This window comes from Grampus griseus (genome assembly GCF_964374135.1).
Source record: "Grampus griseus genome assembly, chromosome: X".
NCBI classification, from domain to species: Eukaryota; Metazoa; Chordata; class Mammalia; order Artiodactyla; family Delphinidae; genus Grampus; species Grampus griseus.
The window spans coordinates 93,383,270-93,409,294 of record NC_138999.1 but is presented as its reverse complement, the minus strand read 5'-3'; the positions used below and the strand labels follow the sequence as shown (position 1 = coordinate 93,409,294).

Sequence of the window (26,025 nt, the reverse complement as noted above, 5' to 3'; positions counted from 1 at the left end):
GTTCCTCAAAGATATGCGACAAACAGTGGTTTGACCCAGCTGCCTTCCAGACTCAGCAGCAGAGGAGAACCTCAGCTCTAGACAGTCTCCTCTTCTGGTGATGTTTTAGGGCCCCTCCTCTCATCTTCTCTGACCATACTGAGCCTAGTGATGTGTTTCCCAATGGAGATATGCTGCATGTAGCAGCATTTCATGCCAATTGTCTGGAAGCATCCCAGCCCTTCATTGGGGCATAAAAGCATAACCTTTTACCCGGTGGGTAACTGTGTCAAGGAGCCTCTCTGGCTATGATTTTTTTTCCCTCAAAAGATCTATGTGCTGCAAATTGAGCTGTAGCTTCTCCTGACCACTTGAACAATGTCTTGATATCCCCAGGAGATCAAGGCCAGACACTTGGAATTTCTGGTAGCCCAGGACCCAAGGGACAACCTGGGGAGCCTGGTTTCAAAGGTAAGGCTACTGCACTTTTGTCTCCCATGTCTCACAAACTCCTCAAAACTGAGGATCAGAAGGAATTTTGGAGGCCAACACCAAGTTCTGCAACTTCTATGCAGTGCAGAAAAATTCCTACCTGACATGTATCCACTTAGAGGCAGTCAACAGTTTTCCCAAGCAAACCAACCTACTTTTCCTTCAAGACTCACAGACTTACGGGATAAGTCTCTAAGACCTTTAAGATAATGGTGTCCTCCCCCTTAGTTTTTAGTTAAACTAAATACTTCGTGAACATTTCCACCCATTGCTCCTACTGCTGGGAACACTCAGAACAAGTTTACTTACTTTTCAATTGGGAAGCATCTTTCAAATATGAAGACAGCTGTCACAATCCCTTTCAGAGTATCTTTGTTGGATCCAGCTCCCATGGCAACTCAAAATGGCTTCACCTTCCTGCTCCCCCTCTCCCGTGGAGGAACACACTGCCTGAACTGTGGCCTGATCACTCCTCAGCATTTTTCTTGATTTTGTAGGTGTGAAAGGAAAAGATGGACCAGTTGGTGATGTGGGTTTCCCAGGAAACAAAGGTGAAGATGGGAAAGTTGGTATTTCTGGAGATGTTGGCCTTCCTGCCTCCCCAGGTACCATGCCACATGACAACTTTACTCTGAAAAAGTTCAGATCAGCTTCAGGTCACAACCCCTTCTGAACTTCTGCCTTGTTTTCACTTTTAGGACTCCCCGGGGTTGCAGGCATGAGAGGAAATCCAGGACTTCCAGGTTCTTCAGGCCACCCAGGGGCAGCTGGGCCCCTGGGCCCCCCTGGCCTAATAGGAACCAAAGGTATGAGAGTTGGGAGTAGGCAGTGGGGAAAAGGGTCCTTTCCTCAAAAAAAGGATGGCAACTACTTTTTCTTAGGAGACCCTAGCTGGGATTAAGCCGTATCCAGGGGAGTCATTGACTGGGTTTCATGAGGGATAACAGGAAAGGAGGAAGAAGAAGAAGAAAGGAGTGCAAACGTGAATGGGAAGAGGAGAACATGGGATCCATGGAGAGCAGAGTTGGGAAGGAAGGTTGTTGCCCTGGCATATGTAGCCTTTTTCTGACTTAGAGATTGGGCAGCAAGTCTCTGGGAGCTGGCAACTCAAGGTCTTGGCATTGCCACTCTGATTTCTTCTTGAAGATACCTCATTATCTAGCACCCTGCTCTTAGGCTATATTGGTCTCTAATAAAAGGCAGGAAGACTTAGGGTGGAGGGTGGAGACTAGGTGTGGTCCAGTCTCCCTTAGGGCATTAAATAATGCCTCAAGAGAGACCATGACCTTTGAAATGAGGACTTTGCAGTGTCCCTGGGGGCAGGACCTTTTGCTGACCCTTCATGATTCAGAGCTGCTGGAGCCATTTCTGATATTCTCTCCCCTCAGGTTTCCCTGGACTTCCTGGTTTACATGGACTGAATGGGCTGCCAGGAACCAAGGGAACCCATGGAACTCCAGGTAAGCAAGACCCTCAAAGGCATAGAGGAGAGCACTTGCTCTTCCGGAAGCCTGACAGAGGCTGGCCTTGAGTTCTTGACTGTGGTGTATCCCATATCCTCAGACTCCTAGGTCTCCTTGCCAGCCCCCAATTTGGGATGCCTTGATGTGGGGAAGAAGGAGGATGGGGTTCGTCCTTCTACCCGAACGAGCTCTCCTTCCTGTCATTTCAATCCTCAGCCTCCGGTGTCTGTCAAGCAGGCCCCCTGCAAGTGAGCTATAGGCACAAAGGTCTCACCCCACTGACTTCTGTCCCCACATCTCTCTGCATCTCTTCCTAGGACCTAGTATAACCGGTGTGCCTGGGCCAGCTGGCCTGCCTGGTCCCAAAGGAGAAAAAGGTTCTCCAGGAATTGGCATTGGAGCCCCAGGAAATCCAGGCGTGAGAGGACCAAAAGGTAGCAGGGGTAAGTGAGCCCAAGTCAGGCTTGGCTGGGCAGCCAGGGTTGGGGTTTCTTTAGGGCCATGTGGCTTACAGGGATGAGCAGTGCATGTCTTTGCATCTCTGGGAATCTCAGAACCCAGTGGAACTGACCACCGACAAAAAGAGGGTAGGCTACACTTAGGGCTTTCCTGGGAAGGAGTGTCAGAGAGCAGTTCAGTGAGTCCCACCCCCCCAGCCTCCAGGTTCCCTCCCACTCTCCCTTATTAACCTCAGGGCCTCTCTTTCTCACTTGGCCACAGCCTGGGTTTAATGGTCCTGAGGGACTGTGCTTGTCCACTTAGCGAGTGGTTTACCAGAAGTTCCTTGGTGTCCAGTGCGGTTGGTAGTCCCAGGGCCCTGGAACGACAGTGTGGCTGCTGGAAGGAGCCCAGGTCTAAGAGGATAAATGTCTCCCTAGGACAGGCATACAGCAAGCACTTGATTAGGATTTACTAGGTTTACTAGAAATCCGGTTTCGTCTTAATCTCGGCCCCTGACTCATCACATAGTCTGAAGTCCCTTTCTGAGCCCCCATTTCCCCACTTCTCAAATAGTGTGAATGAATTCTGATTCATTAACTCTCCTTAGAAATGTTCTGGAGACGCATATACCTCCCACTCAACGTAGAACAAGAAATGAATTTAGTGTAGTATCACAGCTAAGAGTATGGGCTCTGAAGTCAGACTGCTGGATTCAAATTCCAGCTCTCCCTCTCCCTAGCTACATGACCTTGAACAAGGAAGTTACGTGCCCCTCCATCCCAAAGGAACGTGGGTTTCCTTTTCCATAAAAGGTGAATAAGAGAATCTACCCCATAGGTTTGGTGAGGAATCAATGAGGGGTGAGGTAATGTATATGGAATCACTTAGCACAGTGCATGGCACATAGTAGTTGGTCAAGAAACACTGGCCATTCTACCATCACATGTTACCTGGGGAAATCATGTTTTCAAAATGTTCTGTTCCTTATAGTTCTGGGGCCTGATGTCCCACCACATTATTTTATGTGTTTATGTGCATGTGTGTGTAGGTTTTCCAGGAACTATATTCATGCATTAATTCATTTCCAGCTGCATTTTATATTGGGGCATCTGCTATCTCTGTGTTTACTCTTTCCTTTGTCTGGACCAACCTGTACTTTTCTGAAAGCCAGCAGCTTCTTCAGAGTGAGGCCTCCAACAGGGTCTGAGCCTGTAGGGAGGTTGTGTGGCTTCTTTGGCAGGAGATAGAGAAGAAGGGTCCTGGGTGGAAGCACAGGCACGATGCCTGTTCTGTTTTTAAACCTTGACTATGAATTCCTGGTCATTAAATTATTCATTGCCTTTGGCTATCTGAGGAAATAAAATCACAATTACAAATGCAGTAAACAGCACATGTCAAGGTGGATACATTTCAGGCACATAATGGAGAGGGGGAAGAAAAGGAAGTTGCACAGGAATATATTTGGTATGACTCCAACCAATATGTTGTTTAGGGATACAAATATGCATGGTCAAACTGTGATGAAAAGGGAATGATGAACACAAACTTCAGGAGTGGTTGCCTCTGGGAGGGAGGGAAGGTGGTGGAATCTGTGAAGGGCATGCAAAGAAATTCAAAGGTATCGCTATCTTCTTTTCCTTAAATTGGGCGGTTGGAACACAGATGTTCATTGTATCTGGATGATTTTTTAACATATGATTTATAAATATTCTTCTGTTCTTCTCAATGTCTAATTAAAAAAATTTGTTTTAAAAGAATATAGGGGGCTTCCCTGGTGGCACAGTGGTTGAGAGTCCGCCTGCCGATGCAGGGGACGCAGGTTCGTGCCCGGTCTGGGAAGATCCCACATGCCGCAGAGCGGCTGGGCCCATGAGCCATGGCCGCTGGGCCTGCGCGTCCGGAGCCTGTGCTCCGCAATGGGAGAGGCCACAACAGTGAGAGGCCCGCGTACCGCAAAAAAAAAAAAAAAAAAAAAAAAAAGAATATAGGAAATCCCCAACAGGAACCGAATCTCAGATTTGATTAAAGAAATCAGTGTACAATGAAGATTTACCCCCAAGAAAATTTCCTAGGAACAATCCCCATCCCTACAATACCTTCATCTAAATAACATTAAATTAGGCCAAACATTTTCGTATTTGCACTAAATATTGAGAGGCTGCATTCATATATTGGAGATTTTTTTTCTTTAGGTCTCTGACAATAGAATGAGTTGGGAAAACATGCCATCTTGCATTTTCATGTGATCATTTACAATGTCTCATTCCTTCTACCCACCACCAGTCCCTCCCATCAGGAAACTTGCACAAACCTCTTAGATAGCCTCATCCACCAGAGGGCAGACAGCAGAAGCAAGAAGAACTACAATCCTGCAGCCTGTGGAGCAAAAACCACATTCACAGAAAGATAGACAAGATGAAAATGCAGAGGGCTATGCACCAGCTGAAGGAACAAGATAAAACCCCAGAAAAACAACTAAACGAAGTGGAGATAGGCAACCTTCCAGAAAAAGAATTCAGAATAATGATAGTGAAGATGATCCAGGATCTCGGAAAAAGAATGGAGGCAAAGAACGAGAAGATGCAAGAAATATTTAACAAAGACTTAGAAGAATTAAAGAACAAACAAACAGAGATGAACAATACAATAACTGAAATGAAAACTACACTAGAAGGAATCAAAAGCAGAATAACTGAGGCAGAAGAACGGATAAGTGATCTGGAAGACAGAATGGTGGAATTCACTGCTGCTGAACAGAATAAAGAAAAAAGAATGAAAAGAAATGAAGACAGCCTAAGAGATCTCTGGGACAACATTAAACACAACAACATTCACATTATAGGGGTCCCGAAGGAGAAGAGAGAGAGAAAGGACCAGAGAAAATACTTGAAGAGATTATAATCGAAAACTTCCCTAACATGGGAAAGGAAATAGCCACCCAAGTCCAGGAAGCACAGAGAGTCCCACACAGGATAAACCCAAGGAGAAACATGCCGAGACACATAGTAATCAAATTGGGAAAAATTAAAGACAAAGAAAAATTATTGAAAGCAGCAAGGGAAAAGCTACAAATAACATACAAGGGAACTCCCATGAGGTTAACAGCTGATTTCTCAGCAGAAACTCTACAAGCCAGAAGGGAGTGGCATGATATACTTAAACTGATGGAAGGGAAGAAACTACAACTAAAATAACTCTACCCAGCAAGAATCTCATTCAGATTTGATGGAGAAATCAAAAGCTTTACAGACAAGCAAAAGCTAAGAGAATTCAGCACCACCAAAACAGCTCTACAACAAATGCTAAAGGAACTTCTCTAAGTGGGAAACACAAGAGAAGAAAAGGACCTACAAAAACAAACCCAAAACAATTAAGAAAATGGTCATAGGAACTTACATATCGATAATAACCTTAAACGTGAATGGATTAAATGCACCAACCAAAAGACACAGCCTTGCTGAATGGATACAAAAACAAGACCCATATATATGCTGTCTACAAGAGACCCACTTCAGACCTAGGGACACATACAGACTGAAAGTGAGGGGATGGAAAAAGATATTCCATGCAAATGGAAATCAAAAGAAAGCTGGAGTAGCAACACTCATATCAGATAAAATAGACTTTAAAATAAAGAATGTTACAAGAGACAAGGAAGGACACTACATAATGATCAAGGGACCAATCCAAGAAGAAGATATAACAATTATAAATATATATGCACCCAACATAGGAGCACCTCAATACATAAGGCAACTGCTAACAGCTATAAAACAGGAAATCGACTGTAACACAATAATAGTGGGGGACTTTAACACCTCATTTACACCAATGGACAGATCGTCCAAAATGAAAATAAATAAGGAAACAAAAGCTTTAAATGACACAATAGACCAGATAGATTTAATTGATATTTATAGAACATTCCATCCAAAAACAGCACATTACACTTTCTTCTCAAGTGCGCATGGAACATTCTCCAGGATAGATCACATCTTGGGTCACAAAGCAAGCCTCAGTAAATTTAAGAAAATTGAAATCATATCAAGCATCTTTTCTGACCACAACGCTATGAGATTAGAAATCAATTACAGGGAAGAAAACGTAAAAGACACAAACACATGGAGGCTAAACAATACGTTACTAAATAACCAAGAGATCACTGAAGAAATCAAAGAGGAAATCAGAAAATACCTAGAGACAAATGACAATGAAAACATGATGATCCAAAACCTATGGGATGCAGCAAAAGCAGTTCTAAGAGGGAAGTTTATAGCTATACAAGCCTACCTCAAGAAACAAGAAAAATCTCAAGTAAACAATCTAACCTTACACCTGAAAGAGCTAGAGAAAGAAGAATAAACAAAACCCAAAGTTAGCAGAAGGAAAGAAATCATCAAAGATCAGAGCAGAAATAAATGAAATAGAAACAAAGAAAACAATAGCAAAGATCAATAAAACTAAAAGCTGGTTCTTTGAGAAGATAAACAAAATTGATAAACCATTAGCCAGACTCATCAAGAAAAAGAGGGAGAGGACTCAAATCAATAAAATTAGAAAGGAAAAAGGAGAAGTTACAACAGACACCGCAGAAATGCAAAGCATCCTGAGAGACTACTACCAGCAACTGTATGCCAATAAAATGGACAACCTGGAAGAAATGGACAAATTCTTAGAAATGTATAACCTTCCAAGACTGAACCAGGAACAAATAGAATCCATGAGCAGACCAATCACAAGTAATGAAATTGAAACTGTGATTAAAAATCTTCCAACAAACCAAAGTCCAGGACCAGATGGCTTCACAGGTGAATTCTATCAAACATTTAGAGAAGAGCTAACACCCATTCTTCTCAAACTCTTTCAAAAAATTGCAGAGGAAGGAACACTCCCAAACTCATTCTATGAGGCTACCATCACCCTGATACCAAAATCAGACAAAGATACTACACAAAAAAAATCACAGACCAATATCATTGATGAATATAAATGCAAAAATCCTCAATAAAATACAAGCAAACAGAATCCAACAACACATTAAAAGGATCATACACCATGATCAAGTGGGATTTATCCCAGGGATGCAAGGATTCTTCAATATATGCAAATCAATCCATGTGATACACCATATTAACAAATTGAAGAATAAAAACCGTATGATCATCTCAATAGATGCAGAAAAAGCTTTTGACAAAATTCAACACCCAGGCTTCCCTGGTGGCGCAGTGGTTGAGAGTCCGCTTGCTGATGCAGGGGACATGGGTTCATGCCCTGGTCCGGGAAGATCCCACATGCCGTGGAGTGGCTAGGCTTGTGAGCCATGGCCACTGAGCCTGCGCATACGGAGCCTGTGCTCCACAATGGGAGAGGCCACAGCAGTGAGAGGCCCGCGTACAGAAAAAGAAAAAAATTCAACACCCACTTATGATAAAAACTCTCCAGAAAGTGTGCATAGAGGGAACCTACCTCAGCATAATAAAGGCCATATATGACAAACCCAGAGCAAACATCATTCTCAATGGTGAAAAACTGAAAGCATTTCCTTTAAGATCAGCAACAAGACAAGGATGTCCACTCTCACCACTATTATTCAACATAGTTTTGGAAGTCCTAGCAACTGCAATCAGAGAAGAAAAAGGAATACAAATTGGAAAAGAAGAAGTAAAACTGTCACTGTTTGCAGATGATATGATACTATACATAGAGAATCCTAAAGATGCCACCAGAAAACTACTAGAGCTAATCAATGAATTTGGTAAAGTTTCAGGATACAAAATTAATGCACACAAATCTCTTGCATTCCTATAAACTAAGGATGAAAATTCTGAAGGAGAAATTGAGGAAACACTCCCATTTACCATTGCAACAAAAAGAATAAAATACCTAGGAATAAACCTACCTAGGGAGACAAAAGACCTGTATTCAGAGAATTATAAGACACTGATGAAAGAAATTAAAGATGATACAAATAGATGGAGAGATATACCATGTTCTTGGACTGGAAGAATCAACATTGTGAAAATGACTATACTACCCAAAGCAATCTACAGATTCAATGCAATCCCTATCAAATTATCAGTGGCATTTTTTACGGAACTAGAACAAAACTTAAAATTTGTATGGAGACACAAAAGACCCCGAATAGCCAAAGCAGTCTTGAGGGAAAAAAACAGAGCTGGAGGAATCAGACTCCCTGACTTCAGTCTATACTACAAAGCTACAGTAATCAAGACAATATGGTACTGGCACAAAAACAGAAACATAGATCAGTGGAACAAGATAGAAAGCCCAGAGATAAACCCACGCACCTATGGTCAACTAATCTATGACAAAGGAGGCAAGGATATACAATGGAGAAAAGACAGTCTCTTCAATAAGTGGTGCTGGGAAAACTGGACAGCTACATATAAAAGACTGAAATTGGAACACTCCCTAACACCACACACAAAAATAAACTCAAAATGGATTTGAGACCTAAATGTAAGACCAGACACTATAAAACTCTTAGAGGAAAACATAGGAAGAACACTCTTTGACATAAATCACAACAAGATCTTTTTTGATCCAACTCCTAGAGTAATGGAAATAAAAACAAAAATAAACAAATGGGACCTAATGAAACTTCAAAGCTTTTGCACTGCGAAGGAAACCATAAACAAGACGAAAAGACAATCCTCAGAATGGGAGAAAATATTTGCAAACGAATCAATGGACAAAGGATTAATCTCCAAAATTATAACAGCTCATGCAGCAAAATTATAAACAGCTCATGCAGCTCAATATTAAAAAAGCAAGCAACCCAATCCAAAAATGGGCAGAAGACCTAAATAGACATTTCTCCAAAGAAGAGATACAGATGGCCAAGAAGCACACGAAAAGCTGCTCAACATCACTAATTATTAGAGAAATGCAAATCAAAACTACAATGAGGTACCACCTCACACCAGTTAGAATGGTTATCATCAGAAAATCTACCATTAACAAATGCTGAAGAGGGTGTGGAGAAAAGGGAAACCTCTTGCACTGTTTGTGGGAATGTAAATTGATACAACCACTATGGAGAACAGTATGGAGGTTCCTTTAAAAACTAAAAATAGAATTACCATATGATCCAGCAATCCCACTACTGGGCATATACCCAGAGGAAACCATAATTCAGAAAGACACATGTACCCCAATGTTCATTGCAGCAGTGTTTGCATTAGCCAGGTCATGGAAGCAACCTAAATGCCCATCGACAGACAAATGGATCAAGAAGATGTGGTACATATCTACAATGGAATATTACTCAGCCATAAAAAGAAACGATATTGGGTCATTTGTTGAGACGTGGATGGATTTAGAGACTGTCATACAGAGTGAAGTAAGTCAGAAAGAGAAAAACAAATATCGTATATTAATGCATACATGTGGAATCTAGATAAATGGTACAGATGAACCGGTTTGCTGGGCAGAAATTGAGACAGAAATGCAGAGAAGAAACGTATGGACACCAAGGGGGGAAAGCGGCAGGGGTCTGGGGGGTGTATGATGAATTGGGAGGTTGGGATTGACATGTATACACTGATGTGTATAAACTTGATGACTAATAAGAATCTGCTGCATAAAAAAATAAAATAAAATTCCAAAATTTAAAAAAGTGTCTCATTCTTAAAGAAATACTTGAGCTTTTTTTTTTTTTAACTACTTGAGGTCAGTAGTACCTTTATTGTAGGTTTAATGATATATTGGTGTAATTATAAAATCAAGAAACAGGTGAAAAGAGAAGGAGGCTCCAAATATTGCCATGGAAACAGACATTTTTACAATCCATGTGCTGTCCACACCTACTCTACTATATTTGGTGTCTTGTTTATTGGTTTTGCATAATGTCAGCACATATATATGTATAGATATATGCAGTTATATTTTCAGGACAAAAATACAATGTCTTTCATTTCAGATTTCTACCTTTGTGAAAAAGAAAAATACTTCAACGATTCATCAAGACCTAACTGACAATGCTAAAAGTAGCACCAAGTGGTTTTGCAACTAGTTTTTTTTTTTTTTTTTTTTTTTTTGCGGTACACGGGCCTCTCACCGCTGCGGCCTCTCCCGTTGTGGAGCACAGGCTCCGGACGCGCAGGCCCAGCGGCCATGGCTCACGGGCCCAGCCGCTCAGCGGCACGTGGGATCTTCCCAGACCGGGGCACGAACCTGCGTCCCCTGCATCGGCAGGCGGACTCTCAACCACTGCGCCACCAGGGAAGCCCCTGCAACTAGTTTTGCTTTTTGTTTTTCCTTTGTTTCTTTTCTAGACTTCTAATAAGTGGAAACTTTTCTTTAAATTTATTTTTTCCTCCTTTATATTTCCTCAGTATTCAATTAATCAATGAGCTGCTAAAGACACCCAAGTTAACCAATCTGCCATCTTTCTTTACAAATTATCATGGATATACTATTTCTTAGCGAAATATGAGAAATTCAACATTAATATTTTCAGCTTCTCTTGTCAGAAAAATAAAATTCAACATCATATTTTGGGATTTTCTTGTCACAAACAAGAATCTCAACCACCAAAACAGTTTGTCAACCAATTCAAATCTATTCCCCTTCATTTGACTATCTTTTAGAATATACCAAAGTAATAAATACATTTCTTCCATGTTACAAGAATAAAATAGATTTCTACATTTGTATACGTGGCTTTGATGTGTTTTCCCAGCAAGATTACCATCTATGTTTTCAATGTATGCATATTGTATAAATCTACTATAATCGGTTGAAATTTTTGGTTTTGAACATATTATAATAGAAATCATTCCACAAACAGAAAACATGTAAAGCAGTATTAAACTTTGAGCAAACGAGTATTATGTATGTACTCCAGTAAATGGCTATTCTCTTTGGCCAAACAGGGAGAAGGGATTCAGGCAATTTAGCAAGCATTCAGCTAATATCATGAATTACCTATAAAACTGTTTTCCAGGTTGCCTGGAAGACCCAGTAGTTAGCTGTAGAAGACATCGGGGGTCATAGCGCCCTTGCCACCTCCATTCTGCTTGAGCGGGCGAGTGGGTGTCTGTTCTGACTGGCTGGGGCCTGTGCCCCACCTCGATCTGTGACCTCCTCGGAGTAGCCGCAGACAGGACTGGCTAACTTGATGAAATGTTGTGCAACAGGGACAGTAGGTTTAAAAACGCTGTAGGAAACTTCGATTCCAGGTGTTGCAGTCATACCTTCTTTGCTTCCTGATTGAGGGAAAATCTGTCTAAAGTATTTCCATTACCAGCGAGGTTGCGGAGCTGGAACTTTCCGAAGCTCTGTCCGTCCCAATTCAATGCAGCGCCTGCTGCGAGCGAGGAGTCTCTGAGCCCCTGCCAGCTGCACTGGGCCGATGGCTGCCAACGGAGGAGAAAGGGAGAAGAGCCCTCTGCTGGCCTCAGCTGGTCTGGCTCCTACCCTAAGGGCTTCCATTTTCTTGTGTGAACTTCCGTTTTCTCTGAGAGAGCCTGGCCCTCTCTTAGCCACACAAAGCCCCTGCAGCCCCTTTTATTTATTCTTTGCAGGTTTCCCAGGTCTCCAGGGCCCCGCTGGTCTCCCTGGTGCCCCAGGTCTCTCCTTGCCCTCAGTCATAGCAGGACAACCTGGCGACCCCGGGCGACCAGGCCTAGATGGAGAACAAGGTAAAGTCAGGAAGCCCAAAGAGGGCTGGCCATCACCTTTTGTCTGGAGTTTGGGGAGGGCCTGTCTACAGTCCAGCCCCATCCCCACTGCTGGACCTGCATGGGCCTGTGAGGCCCCACGTCCCTCCTCCCGCAGGGGCACAGGGGGTTGGAATGGGCTGCATTTTGCTAAAAGGGTTTGGGAAGGTCTGGGCACTGGGGCCCCACAGAAGGCAAGGGAACATTATCTGCCCTGGGAATAGCCTTTGGCTTCCTATCAGTCCCAAGGCTTTCAGCAATGGCCGCTTCCTCTTCCCTCTGCCCTCATCCCTCTTCCGATCTTATCCCTAGGCCGACCAGGCCCCCCGGGGCCCCCAGGACCCCCTGGGCCATCTTCGGATCAAGGCGACCCGGGAGACCCTGGCTTCCCTGGAATTCCTGGCCCTCAAGGGCCCAAGGGAGACCAAGGAATTCCAGGTTTCTCTGGCCTCCCTGGAGAGCTAGGACTGAAAGGTATGACTGCGCGGCTGCCTACTGGGTCCTTTCCCACTCCACTGTCAGATATGGCCCCTTCCTGCAGCCCTGTGAAGAGAGACCAGCTGTTGATGCTTTTCCTGCCCTCGCCTCTGCTTAGTCTCAACCCCACCACCACCAGCACCACCGTGCCAGGCCCTGACTTGCTTTCCTTTGGACTTTGCCAGGCATGAGAGGTGAGCCTGGCTTCATGGGGACTCCAGGCAAAGTTGGGCCACCTGGAGACCCAGGACTTCCGGGGATGAAGGGGAAGGCAGGGCCAAGAGGTGAGTTGAGAGCATGTGCCAGGCTGATCCTGAGCTCAGGGGAGGGGTTGGGGCGTATCATTCCTTCAGGAGTCACTGCTAAGCACGCCAAGAAAGCCTGAATGGCTGAAGCAGCTGGATCAAGCTCCTCCAGGGAGGGAGTTTCTCCACCTTGGAGATACCTCTGCCTCCATCAGCTCCCAGGACTGAAGGCCATTGCCGCTTTGCCACCACGGATCTTGCCACTGACCTCCCCTCTCTGCATTGTTTCTGCATTTGCGGTCACTGCGTTTGCACTCAGATCACCACTCACCCATTTGCTGAATCTAGAAATGAAGAACCATCCTTTCTGTCCTTTATCACCACTCCCCTCACACACACATCCAATCCATTAGCAAGCCCTGAGGGCTGTGTCTCCTATAAACGTGCCTTGCATCTGCCCCCCTCTCATCACCTCCACCTCTACCACTGAGGTCCAAGGCACCAACATTTCTCACGTGGACCACTGCGGTGACTGCTAACTGGTCTCCCTGCTTCCATTATTCACCTCCCCCAACAATCATTTCTCTATACAGTGGTCAGAGAGGTCTTATAAAAACAGAAATCATTCATGGGCGTCCCATGGCATAAGAATTAACTATGGCCATGAAGCCCTCTGTGATGCCTCCCTCTCCATCCTCATTACCAGCCCTTCCCCTTTGCTGTTCACTGTGCTTTTGTCACACTAGCCTCTTTCAGTTATCCAGTTATCCTGGCAGGCCGCAGGGCCTTTGCACATGCTAGTCCTACTTCTGGAACACTCTCCCCCACCCCCCAGCTTGTTCTAATGCTTTAATGGTCTCAGCTTAAGTGTCACTGCTTGTAAGAGGCCACTTATAACTCTCTCTAAAGCAGGTTCTCCACCCCATAGCCCTCTCCGCTCCCTCCCACTGTCCGTGCACTGTCCATTTCCTTTATAGCACTTCTTACAATTTGCAGTAAGATTAATGGTTTTTGTCAGGTTATGCATTTTTCATCTTTATCACCAGACCATCGTCTCATAAAGGTCTTACTCACTGCTCTATCCCCTGATCTACCAGGCTCTGGCACATAGTAGGCCCTCAAATACTTTTTCAATGAATTCATAAGCAAATTGGCTTGTTTGGCTTCTATTAGTAGGCCAGCTGGCTGGGTTTGGGGTCTCGGCTGTGATGCCAGCTGAACCTCCGGGAGCCCACCCTGGCCACCTCCTTTGCCTCCGCTTGACATTTCCGTTTCTCCCACGTGCCCACAGGCTTATCTGGCCCCCGAGGCGCTCCTGGACAAACACCAATTGCAGAAGCCATCGAGGCTCCTCCTGGACCCATGGGTCTAACAGGCATCGATGGCATCCCTGGCCTCATGGGGGACCCTGGGGCCCAAGGCCCTGGAGGCCTACAAGGTGAGGAGGGCGCCAGAGAAAGGGGACTTCGCGGGGAGCTGAGATGGCTTTGGCTGGGAGGCTGAAGCAACTGGCTGGGAACCCCGGCTCCAAGGGGGCACCTTCATGGAGCGTTTCCTCGGCTCCTTCACAAAGCTTCCAAGCTTCTCACCAGGAAGGAGGGGACCAGCAGGGCCAGCAGTTGTACTTGGCTTCAGAGAATGAAGCACACGGAACGAAGTGCTCTGTGTGGGCAGAGCACAGCAGCTAATCCAGACAGCTCGTCCCTCGCTAACGCGCTGCTGCGGGAAGGAGGGAGCGTGGTGGGGGGACAGAGAGCAACGGAGAAAGCCCAGGGCTGGGGGACGGAAAACCCGGCTTCCAATCCCAGTTTTGCCCCGGCCGGAGTAAGCTAGCAGTCTCTCTGGACCTCGGTGTCCTCATTTCTGACATGGGACCCCAGCAGTTGCCCTGCATCCTCCCTAGCATTGCTGGGAAGATGAGAGGAAGGGAGGGGGACATGGGTGTGAAGGAGCTCAGAAGGGCTAAGTTCAGAGTGAGGTCCCGGGGCTGAGCTGCCTGGACGTGAACTAAGGACTAGCCCAGGAGGCTCAGTCCTGAGCTCAGCGTGCACTCCAGGGTGATGGCCAGTTCGCCCTCTCCTGGTGAGTCCTGGGCATGACACACGAGTCCCCTTTCTCCGAGGAAGGCTCCTCCAGACACTGCACATTGAGTACCCCGCTGTGGGCCTTCTCTCCTGGCAGGCTTCAAAGGTTTACCTGGCATCCCCGGCAAAGACGGCCCCAATGGACTCCCTGGCCCACCTGGGGCTCTTGGTGATCCTGGTCTCCCTGGACTGCAAGGCCCTCCAGGATTTGAAGGTCTGGCAATGTCGGCACTAGGGGGCAGAGGGCTTCTGTAAGGGTTTGAGGCTTGAGGGTGAGTCAAAATCTCGAATCGTGGAATTAGGAAACTGGGCAGTAAAGCTTGATACTACTAGCAGGCTGGAAAACTGGGCTCGAATCTGTTCACTCCATTCTGAGCCTGTGAAGGATTAGAGCCCTACATTCCAGAAGGCAAAGGACTGTTCCACAGAGTTCTCTGGGTTCTCTTCCAGCTCTTAAGAGCTATAGCTCTATACTATAGCGTGGCCCCCTGCCCTGCACACCTCGTCTTCTACCCAGGGATTCTGACGTGGATGGAAGGGGGGTGGTTCAAGGGAGAAGAGAATCTGAGATAAGACATGGCTGCTCTGCTACTTACCTTCCATTTTATATCAGAGACGGCAAATCAGTTGTCCTGAGTAGAGAACAGTCCTGAAGCTTGCTGGGAAAGTGCCGCGATTGTTAGCCACGTCTGTCGGGCAGGAGAGGAGGGAGTGATTTTTGCCTCGCTAACCCTGGCTCTGCTTTTTCACTGCCTCTGATTCAGCGGGTCCTTGGTTATCTCTGCTCTCTCCATCTCAGGAGCTCCAGGGAAGCCGGGGCCCTTCGGGAGGGCTGGAATGCCTGGGCAGAGCGTGAGAGTGGGCTACACCTTGGTGAAGCACAGCCAGTCAGAACAGGTGCCCCTGTGCCCTGTCGGGATGAGCCAGCTGTGGGTTGGTTATAGCCTGCTGTTCGTGGAGGGGCAGGAGAAAGCCCACAACCAGGACCTGGGTAGGTACCGGCTCGCACATCCAGCCCTGGCCCTCTGTCCCCACAAGGACCAGGAGCCACACTCCTCGCTCCTCCCAACCCTTGGTGGGCCCATGTTGGGTAGTGGGTTACAAGCACCAGCTCTGGAGTCAGGCAGATCTGGGTTCAAACCCCAGCTCTGCCGCTCACTCTGGACACGTTATTCAGCCTAAGCTTCCGCCTCCTTCTCAGTGGAACAAGCCTAATGCTAGTACTTGTCCCATAGGGTAGGCTAAGGATTACGGGAATCACCCACGTAAAATGCTTAGAACAACGTTTGACACGTATTAAGCATCCATTAAATGTTAGCGATCAGTAGTAGTAATAATAATATGACCTGCCGGCAACAATGATTACCCAAGAATTAATTGAATTGTCTTCAGGTGTGTGTTTCAGCGAACCACAGTCTCACTCTATTAAATGCTGATTTGACAAAGCAGACTAATTAGGGAGTCATCATTCAGTTTCTAAAAAGATTCTTTTCATTATCAAACTTCCCTGGTGCATAGAAAATAGACTTCAGTGTGTGTACAGTGGTCCGGGATAGGAAGGAAAGGCGTCCCTGCTCTGCTACAAGCAGTTGGATATGAACCCAAACCACCATCTAGTCCAGCTGTAGTGGCTCCAGGGACGATCGCAGCCCTGCCCCTCAGCCAGAACTTTCCTGCCCCTGCCCACCTTCTCTCCTTGCAGGGTTTGCTGGCTCCTGCCTGCCCCGCTTCAGCACCATGCCCTTCATCTACTGCAACATCAACGAAGTGTGCCACTATGCCCGGCGCAACGATAAATCCTACTGGCTCTCCACCACCGCGCCCATCCCCATGATGCCCGTCGGCCAGACGCAGATTCCCCCGTACATCAGCCGCTGCTCTGTGTGTGAGGCGCCCTCACAAGCCATTGCTGTGCACAGCCAGGACATCACCATCCCGCAGTGCCCCGTGGGCTGGCGCAGCCTCTGGATTGGGTACTCCTTCCTCATGGTAAGGTCCCGCACCGCCCTCTCCACCAGGAGGAAGGCCGAGGGCGGGGAGCGCTGGGAGGGAAATTCTGAAATCGAGTGCTGAGGGAGCCATGGTCTAACGGCCTGTGGACTATTCCGTGCTCTCTCCCTTCTCTGGAGCACACCGCCAAGGGCTTGGGGCAGACGGAGGGCTCTGAGAAGAACTGCATGCTGAGCCCTGTTGGCGGTTTCCTTAATTCAGCCTTTCTCAGATTTGTCAGTGGAAATGTTCGGGGGGCACCTAACACACCTTGGACTCGGCGGGACGGCAGCAGTTTGGGAAATACTGGCTGGGATGCAGCCGCAGCCCAGGAGCCGTGGGTTAGGAGGGCCCTAGAGAGCTTGGAGGGGGCGCTCCTGGCTCTGAGGCTGAGACAAGGGAGGACGAGCGCCCCCCGTCCTAAAACATAGCTATTGGTCCGCTGGCCAGACAGGGGGGGCTGAGCCGAGAGACCAGAGCTGAGAGACGGAGCAGCGGAGTCCATCACCTCCCAAGGTGACCAGTTCACAGCCACCGCCCATCTGTTTCAGCACACGGCCGCCGGCGCTGAGGGCGGGGGCCAGTCCCTGGTCTCCCCTGGCTCCTGCCTAGAGGATTTCCGAGCCACTCCTTTCATCGAGTGCAGTGGTGCCCGCGGCACCTGCCACTACTTTGCCAACAAGTACAGTTTCTGGCTGACGACGGTGGAAGAGAGGGAGCAGTTTGGGGAGGAGCCGGTATCTGAGACGCTGAAAGCCGGGCAGCTCCACACCCGGGTCAGCCGCTGCCAGGTGTGTATGAAAAGCGTGTAGGGTGGCACCTGCCACTCTGCCCCTTGCCCTCCCCTGCCCCGCACAACGGTCACCTCACAAACCTGAACGGTCTGAAGAAGGAAGGCCAAGCCCTTTTGCCCATCTGTCAAGTTGTACATTGGAGTCTCGTTTGGGCTGGACTACTGGACACTGGTCACCTCCACCCTCAGGCCCCATGGGTGAGCCCACCCTGCTGAGATCTGCTGTCCCATTTCGGTGCTACAGTTTGTGTGACTCTTCTTGGCTACCTCAGAAAGACCTGCTGGGCCACCACTTTCTTAGAATGCTAGCTTTCCTCACTCTCTTGATCAGAAAGCTCTTCATGAGAGCTAAAGGAGTCATTTCATTATGTCCAGAGGTCACCGCACATCATTTGGCTTAAACTAGAACCCAGTGTCTCCACGTGAAAAAAATTTCTCTGGCTCAACATTATGGATGGCTCAAGCCTGCACAGGGCAAGCTCTCACCTCTTCCCAGAGACCCACTGTGTCTAGGCAGGCAGCAGAGCTGGAATAAGATGCCAGCCAGTGTCCCGGGGTGAGCTCTGACCCCTTCGAGAGTGAGCACGACTGGGCCCCAGACTGCTTAGGGACACTGGAAGACCAGCAGCCGAGAGGTGCCCAGGAACTTCACATGGTCGTAGACAAGTCACTTCCTCCTTGCCGGCTCCCTCCCCAGCCACAGGCAGCAGACTTGGCCTGGTTCAGAGTAGAGCAGAGGATGCACCAGATGTGGTCAGACCCATAAAGGGAAATGAGAACCGCAGCCCTTCCTCCCGGACCGGGGGGAGAGGGGAGGATGGGTAAGGAGGTGTGAATTTTGCTTTTGACTCCAGGAACAAAAAGGAAAATCCCTTGTCCCAATTTCTCAGAAGCCCCTGTTTATTCCAAATGCCATACAGATGTGTGCAGTGTGGCAACTCGACACTGCAGTGTTGGTTCCTTTGCATTTTGAGGCTGTGAGAGACTTTCCATTAAAATGTCCATCCAGTTGTTCTTTCACAGGTAGCCTGTTAAACCATTCTGATATGTTTTTAAAGCCTCATAAAAATCTAGCACAGTCCTCTCTTTAGCAGTTAGCAGACCCAAAGCAAGCCTGAGTAGACTGTAAAGTATATTCTGTTTAGGGGGATTTGTTTTAACCATTTCCTTTAATTATCAGTTTCCCAGAACACTTAGCTATGTTGACATGAGGCAATTCCTTCCAGGTGATTCTGTTTCCTTAAATATTATGTAAACTGTGCCAACACAGACAAAGCATAATCAGTATAACCTGAACTATTGTTAACTTCACCTCCTCAGTAATAAGGATGGTGTCAGCTTTGTACATTGCAAATAAAAGGAATCCAATATGAACATTTGACTCCTTTGACATTCTTTCTTTGATGAAAACTTTTCTAAAGTCCATCTCACTGAAATTCATAAGCCCCCCTCAGAGCCAAGGGGGTTCCTGTCACTGCAAGTCGAGCTTTATAACAAAACAAACACTGAGACACGGAAAAATACAATTAAAGTCAAGGGTCGATAATGTCTTCCAACAGGCAACAAATCCACACCATGCTTCAAGATAAGCCTACAACTGTCTTTAGCCCCATCACACGCTAGAGTTCAAGAAAGGAATTTCCATGTTTCTGGGGCCTCAGGATCATTTATAGATAAATCAAAAGTAGAGAAATTTTAGGGCCTCCCTGGTGGCGCAGTGGTTGAGAGTCCGCCTGCCGATGCAGGGGACACGGGTTCGTGCCCCGGTCCGGGAATATCCCACGTGCCGTGGAGCGGCTGGGCCTGTGAGCCATGGCTGCTGAGCCTGTGCGTCCGGAGCCTGTGCTCCGCAACGGGAGAGGCCATAACAGTGAGAGGTCCGCATACCGCCAAAAAAAAAAAAAAAAAAAAAAAATGGAGAGAAATTTTAGTCATTAAAATCAAATCTAAGATATATGTGCATATATTTGTATATGCATAAAATATATCCTCTGGAAGGATAAAGAAGAAATTAATAACATTGGGAGTGTTCAGGAAAGAGAACTGACCTGTGGGAGGGAGAGACATTTCACTGAATACCATTTTGCACCTTTCGAATTCTGAACCGCTGGAATATATTATCTACTGGAAAAGAAAAAAATGGAATCTAAGGAAACAAGTGTTCAAATATTCCTAAATATACCACACAAAAAAACCCACCTTGGTTTGGTGCTAGCTTTCAAACTGCAGTTGCTGGCCTTCCTGGGGGCTTGGTTGAGCATGGAGGTGAAATGCATAGGTTAAGAAGACAAGGAGAGGAAAAGGGGAAGATAGCACTGGGACACGAGGTGCATCCACACAAGAGAGTGGTTAGCAAAGCCAATTTGACGAATATGAGCTTTCAAATTTAGTATGTTGCTTGCTAGTCCTGAAATGGTTTGGAATTGTATTTGATGCACAGATTAATGTCACCACATGAATAATTATTTCCAGTTATGACTGTCAAGCAAAATGGAGTCAAATTCAAACACAATTTTTAATTTCCCAAACAAAAATCAACAATTTAAGTCAGTGATGAGCAAACTACAGCCTGTGGGCTAAATCCAGCCCTCTGCCTGTTTTTGTAAATAAAGTTTTATTGGATTACGGCCAGGCTCATGTGCATGCACATTGTCTATGGCTGTCTTGGGGTTTCACCAGCAGAGATGAGGAGCTGTGACAGACACTATGTGGTCTTCAGAGCCTAAAACGTTTCCTATCTGACCCTTGACAGAAAAAGTCTGCAGACCCCTGATTTAAATGATAATGATTTAAGGACAGGGTGACCATCTGACAAAAGTATCAGTAAAGATGGGGACAGTGACGCATCAAATAGTTAAGGTTCTCGCAAATGGGAAGGAGATCAATAAGTATACATTTGATGTAATGTCTTTGACACACTTTTTGAGATCAATTATAATTATTTAAACACATGTTCAAATAATTTAACAAGAACTTTTTTTCCCTGATACGATTATCACTTTATTATTAGAGCAAGAGAACAGGTTGCTTCTTAGTATTTAGCCCAGAGAGGTCTAACCTGAAAGGGTGAAGAAGCACAGGGTAACCATCTCTCATCTGCTGGTGCTGGAAGCAAGGTGGGAGTTGCTGTCTATCTTCCAGACATCCACCTCCTCATTTCAGTAGCTGAAGATTCGCTGTGGCCATGTAAGAAGCTGGGAAGTGCAAGAGACGACTCCTAATCTTTCTGCTCCTAGATTCCATGATTGTTTTAGTTCTTTCTGGGGAAGGGGTATATTGTTCACTTGTGTGTTTTTTTCTGAGAAAAGGTGATTGGCTCAGTCATGATTGCTATCAAGTTTGTATGCTGTTGGCATATCAGGCACTTGCTGACTAGAAAAGTTTTTTGTGATGAATTCATGTTCTTCTGGTGCCAGATGGAAGACAGATCTCCAAGGTGAGTTCCCACTATTCTATATGCTCAGAATCTCGAAATCTTCCTCCAGGTCAAACTCCTCTAGTTGTTCAGTAGAGTCGATGAATTCTATCACAATACAGAAAAGAGGAAGAAAAAAGCTTGACACTTTGTCTCAAGCGGTCAATAAGTTACTCAGTAGTTAAGACCATGCATTTTTTTTTTCTTTTGCGTTATGCGGGCCTCTCACTGTTGTGGCCTCTCTCGTTGCGGAGCACAGGCTCCGACGCGCAGGCTCAGTGGCCATGGCTCATGGGCCCAGCCGCTCCACGGCATGTGGGATCTTCCCAGACCGGGACACGAACCCGTGTCCCCTGCATCGGCAGGCGGACTCTCAACCACTGCGCCACCAGGGAAGCCCCAAGACCATGCATTTTTAATTGCTTCGCTACAGAAAAGTTTGTGTAGAGGAGACTTATAGGTGGGACCACTGCTGAGTATTAGCAATTCTCTATAAAGAATCAAAATAGGTTTAAGGGCCAAGATGTGGGAGTAGAAAGACCCTGAGCTCATCTGCTCTCATGAGCACACCAAAATAACAACTATCTGCAGAATAACCATTGATGAAAAAGACTGGAACCTACCAGAAATGATCTTCTACAACTAAAGTCATAAAGAAGGATCCACAACATGACGGGTAGGAGGGGCAGACTCGCGATATAATCAAATCCCATACCCCCAGGGTGGGCGACCCACAAACTGGAGAATAATCATATCACAGAAGTTCTCCCACAGGAGTGAGAGTTCTGAGCCCCACATCAGGCTCCCCAGCCTGGGGGTCTGGCACTGGGGGGAGGAGCCCCCAGAGCAGTTGGCTTTGAAGGCCAGTGGGGCTTTACTGCAGGAACCCCACAGGACTGGGGGAAATACAGACTACACTCTTAAAGGGCACACACAAAAATCTCATGTGCACTGGGACCCAGGACAAAAGCAGTGATTTGATAGGAGCCTAGGCCAGACCTATCTGCTGGGCCTGGAGACTCTCCTGGAGAGGCGGGGGGGTGGCTGAAGCTCACCCGGGGCACATACACCCTGGTGGCAGACATACTGGGGAACATTCAACTACATGAACACTCCTGGTGGCTGACATGTTGGATCATTAGTGCCAAGACCTGGCCCCACCCGACAGCCTATAGGCTCCAGTGCTGGGACACCTCAGGCCAAACAACCAATTGGGCAGAGACACAGCCCCACCCATCAGCAGACAGGCTGCCTAAAGAAGTCCTGACCCACGGCCTCCAGACAAGCCCCTAGACATGGCCCTGCCCATCTGAGGGCCAAGACCCAGCTCCACGCACCAGTGGGCAGGCCCTGGCCCCTCCCACAAGGAATCCTGAACAAGACTCTAAAGCAGGCTCACCCACCAGGGGGCAGACACCAGAAGCAAGAAAACTACAATCCCACAACACAGGCCAGAGACCCTATCCTGGGACCAGCTGGCCCCTGACCCTGCCAACTAGCAGGCCACTGCAACCTCAGGGACACCCAAGACCCCATACCCAACTGTATCAGAAACCAGCCCCCCCTTACCAGTGATCTGAAATGAGCTCTGGGATCCCTGGGCCCAGGAGCCACACTCCAGGAAGCAGCTCTGCCTGCCAGTAATCCAGCACTAACCCCTGCCAGTAGTTGGGCAACAGCCCCAGAGGCTTCAGGACCCTGACTCCGGCCACCAGCGAGCCAGCACTAGCTCCAGGGCCCCCTTGGATTCCACAACCAGCCACCTCGTGACCAGGCCCCACTAAATAGCAACCAGCAGCATCTGCACAAGGCAGGGCCTGGCAACCAACCAGACTAGAAGCCAACTAAGCCTAGCAGACCACCCACATAGTCAGCCCACCACAACAGAAGGAACCAAACAGCCCTCTTAGGGGGAACACCTAGAGCATATAGCTTGGGTGACAAGAGAGGAGTGCACTGCTGGAACACATAGGATGCCTCCTACAGAGGGCCACTTCTCCAAGGTTGAGAAACGTAACTAACCTACCACAGACAGAAAAATACAGATAGCAACTTAGACAAAATGAGGCGGCAGAGGAATAGGTTCCAGACAAAGGAACAAGATAAAACCCCAGAAAAAGAACGAAGTGAAGTGGAGATAGGCAATCTACCCAAGAAAGAGTTCAGAGTAATGGTCGTAAAGATGATCAAAGAACTCGGGAGGAGAATGGATGCACAGAATGAGAAGCTAGTTTTTAACAAAGAGAAAATACAAAGAACAACCAAACAGAGATGGAGAGTACAATAACCGAAATGAAAAATACACTAGAAGGAATCAATAGTAGACCAAATGATACAGAAGAATGCACCAGTGTGCAGGAAGACAGAGTAATGGAAACCACTGCAGCTGAACAGAAAAAAGAGAAAAAGAATGAAAAGAAATGAGGACAGTTTAAGAGATCTCTGGGACAACACCAAGTGCACTAATATTTGCATTATAGGGGTCCCAGAAGAAGAGAGAGACAAAGGGCCTGAGAAAATATTTGAAGAGATAATAGCTAAAAACTTCCCTAACCTGGGAAAGGAAACAGGCACCCAAGTCCAAGAAGCACAGAGTCCCATATAGGATGAACGCAAAGAGAAACACACCAAGACACACCGTAATCAAACTTACAAAAATTAAAGATAAAGAGAGAATACTAAAAGCATCAAGAGAAAAGCAACAAATAATATACAAGGGAACTCCCATAAGACTATCAGCTGATTTTTCAGCAGAAACTCTGCAGGCCAGAAGGGAGTGACACAGTATATTTAAAGTGATGAAAAGGAAAAACCTACAACCAAGAATACTCTACCCAGCAAGGCTCTCCTTAAGAGAAACCAAAAGCTTTACAGACAAGCAAAAGCTCAACGAATTCAGCACCACCAAACCAGCTTTACAATAAATATTAAAGGAACTTCTCTGGGTGAAAAAGAAAAGGCCACAACCAGAAACAAGAAAATTATAAAATGAAAAAGCTCACTAGTAAAGACAAATAAAGGTAGTATATAATACACAGACAAAACTAGTAGGGAGGTTAAAAGACAAAACTTGTAAAGTCAGCTGTATCCACAATAAGCAGTTAAAGGATACAGAAAACAATCAGATGTAAAATATGATATCAAAAACTGTAATCGTGAGCGGAGGAGAGTACAAATACAGGGTATTTAAAATGCACTTGAAATTAAGAGATCAGCAACTTAAACAATCACATTTATATAGAGACTGTTAAACAAAAACCTCATAGTAACTGCAAACCAAAAACCTATAATAGATATACACACAAAAAAGAAAAAGGAATCCAAACATAACACTAAAGGTAGTTATCAAATCACAAGAGAAGAGAACAAAAGAAGAAAAGGGAATAAAAGACCTATAAAAACAAATCCAAAACAATTAACAAAATGGCAATAAGAACATACATATCTATAATTACCTTAAACGTAAATGGATTAAATGCTCCAACCAAAAGACATAGACTGGCTGAATGGATACAAAAACAAGACCTGTATATATGCTGCCTACAAGAGACTCACTTCAGATCTAGAGACACATACAGACTGAAGGTAAGGGGATAGAAAAAGGTATTCCACGCAAATGGAAATCAAAAGAAAGCCAAAGTAGCAATACTCATATCAGACAAAATAGACTTTAAAATAAAGACTGTTACAGGAGACAAAGAAGGACACCACATAATGATCAAGGGACCAATCCAAGAAGAGGATATAACAATTGTAAATATATATGCACCCAACATAGGAGCACCTCAATATACAAGGTAAATATTAACAGATATAAAAGGAGAAATTGACAGTAGCACAATAATAGTAGGGGACTTTAACACCCCACTCACATCAATGGATGGATCATCCAGACAGAATATCAATAAGTAAACACAGGTCTTAAATAACACATTAGACTAAATGAACTTGATACTTGTAGAGCATTCCATCCGAAAGCGGCAGAATACACATTATTTTCAAGTGCACATGGAACATTCTCCAGGATAGATTACATGCCAGGCCATAAAACAAGCCTTGGTAAATTTAAGAAAACTGAAGTCATATCAAGCATCTTTTCTAACCACAACACTATGAGATTAGGAATCAACTACAAAAAAAAAAAAAACTGCAAAAAACACAAACATGTGGAGGCTAAACAATATGCTACTAAACAACCAATGGATCACTGAAGAAATCAAAGATGAAATTAAAATATACCTAGAGACAAATGAAAATGAAAACATGATGATCCAAAACCTATGGGATGCAGCAAAAGCAGTTCTAAGAAGGAAGTTTATAGCGATAGAAGCTTACCTCAGGAAACAAGAAAAATCTCAAACAACATAACCTGACACCTAAAACAGGTTAGAGAAAGAAGAACAAACAAAACCCCAAGTTAGTAGAAGGAAAGAAATCATTAAGGTCAGAGCAGAAATAAAATAGAGACTAAAGAAACAATAGAAGTAAATGAAACGACGAGCTGGTTCTTTGAAAAACAAAATTGATAAACCTTTAGCCAAACTCATCAAGAAAAAAAGGGAGAGGGCCCAAATCAATAAAATCAGAAGTGAAAAAAGAGAAGCTAAAACCAACACCACAGAAATACAAAGGATCATAAGAAACTACTATGAGCAACTATACGGCAATAAAATGAACAGCCTAGAAGAAATGGAAAAATTCTTAGAAAGGTACTATCTCCCAAGACTGAACCAGGAAGAAATAGAAACTATGAACAGACCAATTACCAGTACTGAAATTGAATCAGTAATTTAAAAACTCCCCACAAACAAAAGACCAGGACCAGATGGCATCACAGATGAATTCTACCAAACATTTAGACAAGAGTTAACAGCTATCCTTCTCAAACTATTCCAAAAAAGTGCAGAGGAAGGAACACTTCCAAACTAATTCCATGAGGCCACTATCACCCAGATACCAAAACA

At 45.7% G+C, this 26,025-nt stretch overlaps 2 protein-coding genes across 4 annotated transcripts in view; one reads left to right on the top strand and one right to left on the bottom strand.

Annotated features, from left to right (window-relative positions):
- COL4A6 (collagen type IV alpha 6 chain) overlaps positions 1–17,665 on the top strand; it is a gene marked incomplete at both ends in the record, with an annotated part of 281,869 nt that extends 264,204 nt beyond the window's left edge. Inside the window, 13 exons of the mRNA XM_082646879.1 lie at positions 376–450; positions 969–1,076; positions 1,170–1,277; positions 1,860–1,931; positions 2,252–2,377; positions 11,924–12,040; positions 12,371–12,532; positions 12,721–12,819; positions 14,072–14,218; positions 14,962–15,078; positions 15,664–15,855; positions 16,567–16,853; positions 17,405–17,665. Of these exons, the coding sequence (XP_082503005.1) occupies positions 376–450; positions 969–1,076; positions 1,170–1,277; positions 1,860–1,931; positions 2,252–2,377; positions 11,924–12,040; positions 12,371–12,532; positions 12,721–12,819; positions 14,072–14,218; positions 14,962–15,078; positions 15,664–15,855; positions 16,567–16,853; positions 17,405–17,665 (1,871 nt within the window). The remainder of the gene's footprint in view (positions 1–375; positions 451–968; positions 1,077–1,169; positions 1,278–1,859; positions 1,932–2,251; positions 2,378–11,923; positions 12,041–12,370; positions 12,533–12,720; positions 12,820–14,071; positions 14,219–14,961; positions 15,079–15,663; positions 15,856–16,566; positions 16,854–17,404) is intronic.
- Positions 17,666–20,620: 2,955 nt separating this feature from the next.
- Positions 20,621–26,025, bottom strand: part of ATG4A (autophagy related 4A cysteine peptidase) — a 63,634-nt gene continuing 58,229 nt past the window's right edge. For all 3 annotated transcript variants that reach the window (XM_082680824.1, XM_082680825.1, XM_082680826.1), the window contains one exon: positions 20,621–21,169. In XM_082680824.1, coding sequence (XP_082536950.1) covers positions 21,099–21,169 — 71 coding nt within the window. In that variant the 3' untranslated portion in view covers positions 20,621–21,098. The remainder of the gene's footprint in view (positions 21,170–26,025) is intronic.